The sequence below is a fragment of the Buceros rhinoceros genome, unplaced genomic scaffold, assembly GCF_000710305.1.
Source record: "Buceros rhinoceros silvestris isolate BGI_N320 unplaced genomic scaffold, ASM71030v1 scaffold9139, whole genome shotgun sequence".
Classification (NCBI taxonomy): domain Eukaryota; kingdom Metazoa; phylum Chordata; class Aves; order Bucerotiformes; family Bucerotidae; genus Buceros; species Buceros rhinoceros.
In genome coordinates, this window is record NW_010433241.1 from 48,299 (window position 1) to 51,355 (window position 3,057).

A 3,057-nucleotide genomic window follows, 5' to 3' on the forward strand; every position below is an offset into this window, starting at 1 on the left:
GGCTGTTCCCTGCCGCTGCGCTGAGGCAAACAGGCACGCCACTAATTTGGCTGCTTTTTAGGTAACGTTGAGTGTGTGTGCAGTGTGTGGCAGGTGACTGTAAAGTTGGATATGTTTTTTTAAAGCCTGCCGGTTGTTAATGTGGGGATCAGCCCCGGTTTTAGGGGAGTCACTCAGGTGGGTGGATCCAGCTTCAGTTTATCAGTGTGCCTGAAGTCAAGATGTTCTTCAGCTTACCCCACGAACAGCTCAAAAAAGAAAAAAGTGTTGTAGTTCTGTAGTTAAACAAACAAGCAACTTTCTTTTCCTTTCCTTGAAAGAATTTCCAGAACAGAAGCTATTTGCCGCTCTTCTGATCAAGTGCGTTGTGCAGCTGGAACTCATTCAGACCATCGACAACATCGTGTTCTTCCCGGCAACCAGCAAAAAGGAGGATGCGGAGAACCTGGCGGCAGCACAGGTGGGTACCACTGGGAGGTGTCTCTCTTTAACAGCTTTTTCTGCAGAGGATAAGGATTCAGAAACTCCTGTAGCACCCTCTAATTCACAGTTTTTTAGAAGTGCTGGAGAACTTCCAGCAGAGCGTGGAGGTCTTTTACAGCTTGCATTAAATGGTGTTTGCTGTGCTGGGGCAGCACCACAGGGACATTAAAGGGTGTTGTTCCAGGGGGGTTCTGTAACTAACTGGGGTGTGGCTACAACTTCTAATATAGCTGTAAGTAAGTTTAAATTCAAGGTTGTTACCACAGGAGCTTGCTGAGGACAATTGTGAATTTTTACTTGAAATCTTTCTGGTTTTCTTACTTTTTAATAGAGAGATGCCGTAGACTTTGATGTCCACGTGGACACGCAGGATCAAGGGATGTATCGTTTTCTAACATCACAGCAGCTGTTCAAACTTCTGGACTGTCTGCTGGAATCTCACCGATTCGCTAAAGCCTTTAATTCAAACAACGAACAGAGAACTGCGCTCTGGAAAGCAGGTGAGTCCATCACCTTGGAGAAAGATTTTGTGAGAACGTGTTACTGTGCTTTGACCTGACCCCAGAAAAGGTCAGAAGCACTCTGGAGAATGGAGCACCGAGTATTGGGCAGTACCTGTATAACCCTGGAGTCCGTGAGGGGAGGAGGCCATATCCAGGCTGTGTGACTCTCTTTTCCTTTCCTGGAACTGAGGATTTCCCTGGGTTACGGCTGCCAAACCGGCCCTGGCTGTGGGTGAGTCCCGTGCTTGGAAGCTGAAGGCACAGAACCCCAAAGCTTGCGAGGGGTTGGTTTTACCTGCCACTGTGAAAGGGAAACAGTTGTTTTCTGATGCAGGTGGAAGACGGACCCTCTGTAGAGTTGTGGTTGGTCTGTTCAAACCTGCTTGGAGGCTCTGACGAGAGGGGTGCCAGGCACCACCATGGCCTGTGTACGTCGGTTATTTTTAGCAGCACAACACTGTACTGAATGTTGTGAGAAACGGAGTACAACAGCAGCTGCTTCTGACTGGCCACATGCAGAAGATTCTTAGGAGGAGAAGGGGGGGCTGGAAGGAAAAATGCCAGGTGAAACAAAAGCCTAACTAACTGGCTGCTTGGCATTCCTCTAGGTTTCAAGGGCAAGTCCAAGCCTAATCTGCTGAAGCAGGAGACGAGTAGCCTGGCCTGTGGCTTGCGCATCCTGTTCCGCATGTACATGGACGAGAGCCGTACCAGCGCGTGGGAGGAGGTCCAGCAGAGGCTGCTGAAGTAAGTGCAGACAGCGGGGTGCTCTGGGCCCTTTCTGATGTTACAGGACGTTTGTTTAAAGGACAGACCGCCTCTGTCTGCAGCGACCTTCCTGGAGCTAACGCAGGAGTTTGCGGGGTGTTTATGTTGTGCTGTCCTCCAGCTGCTAGTGCTTGGGTCTGGGTTCTCAGTACATGGTTCGCAGGAGAGAACTGAAGTTTTGTCACCTTCTTTGTAGCGTGCGGGTAGGTGGGGGATTGTTACAGCTCCTCTTTGAAAAGAAAAGCAACTGCCCCCTCAACCCTGCTTTCTTCTTTTGGTAGCCTCAGGTATTTTAGGGAACTGACGCTGTTCCTCCCTGCAGTCAGGAGCACTGGGCGGCAGGAGTGGGCCTCCAGGAACTCCTGCCTTTTTGGATGGTCTTTCTTTACTGTGACTACAAAGATTCACTGGAACAGAACGTTCATAGTTTACAAAGTTGTTCAAGCAAGTGTTGGAATAACAGAGGGCTTAAAACCATGACAGTTATATAGCAAAAGTATTTTATGGACCAGCAGGCAGAGCTGACAATTACCTGCTTACATTAGCAGGCGAGAGTAACTTTTAGAGTCTGCGTGTCGTTCTGACACGTGCATTTCACTGGCTCTCTCAGAGTGCTTGATACACTTCACACATATGTGTGAACAGCACGGCTGCACTCTGTCAGCGCCTCTAGTACACTGGAGTCCTTGGGGCGGGTGTGGAACAAACCCACCCTGTTCTGTTGCTGGCTCACGGCAGCTGTCCTGGCGCGGTGCTGTGCTGCTCCGGCAGAGCACAGAGCGCCCGCGCTGCGCAGAGTGAAACGCCATCACTGGTTCCTGCGTCCTCTCTCCATAGTGTCTGCAGCGAGGCGCTGAGCTACTTCCTCACGCTCACGTCAGAAAGTCACCGGGAAGCCTGGACTAACCTGTTACTTCTGTTTCTGACTAAAGTTCTGAAGATCAGCGACGAAAGGGTGAGTAACGGGTGGGAGCGGTATTTCAGACAGTGCTTACGGGGGGGCAGTAGTTGCAGGGTGGTTCTTCACGCGGTTACGTACTTGACTTTAAAAGCTCCCCGGGGCGGGAGCATACACAGAAGCTGTGCTTGACAGACCCTGACAGCAGCAATGCGGGGAGCGACAAAACAAAGCGTCTGCAAAAACTCAAGAGGCCAAAGTCGCTTCACGTGTCTGTGAGGCAGCTTGCGCGCCCCCTCTCCTGCGGGGGAGGAGGAGGAGGAGTGGCTGGTACACTGCTCAGAGAAACAGCTCCTGCTGCTGCTGCGTTGTGTACATCGTCACCCTGACCGGCTCCAGAGCGGT

At 51.0% G+C, this 3,057-nt stretch overlaps 1 protein-coding gene across 1 annotated transcript in view; it reads left to right on the top strand.

Annotated features, from left to right (window-relative positions):
* The window catches only part of ARFGEF1 (ADP-ribosylation factor guanine nucleotide-exchange factor 1 (brefeldin A-inhibited)), a gene marked incomplete at its 5' end in the record, with an annotated part of 40,411 nt that overhangs the window by 36,746 nt on the left and 608 nt on the right, over positions 1-3,057 (top strand). Inside the window, 4 exons of the mRNA XM_010144038.1 lie at positions 321-460; positions 815-983; positions 1,595-1,733; positions 2,592-2,709. Coding sequence (XP_010142340.1) covers positions 321-460; positions 815-983; positions 1,595-1,733; positions 2,592-2,709 — 566 coding nt within the window. The remainder of the gene's footprint in view (positions 1-320; positions 461-814; positions 984-1,594; positions 1,734-2,591; positions 2,710-3,057) is intronic.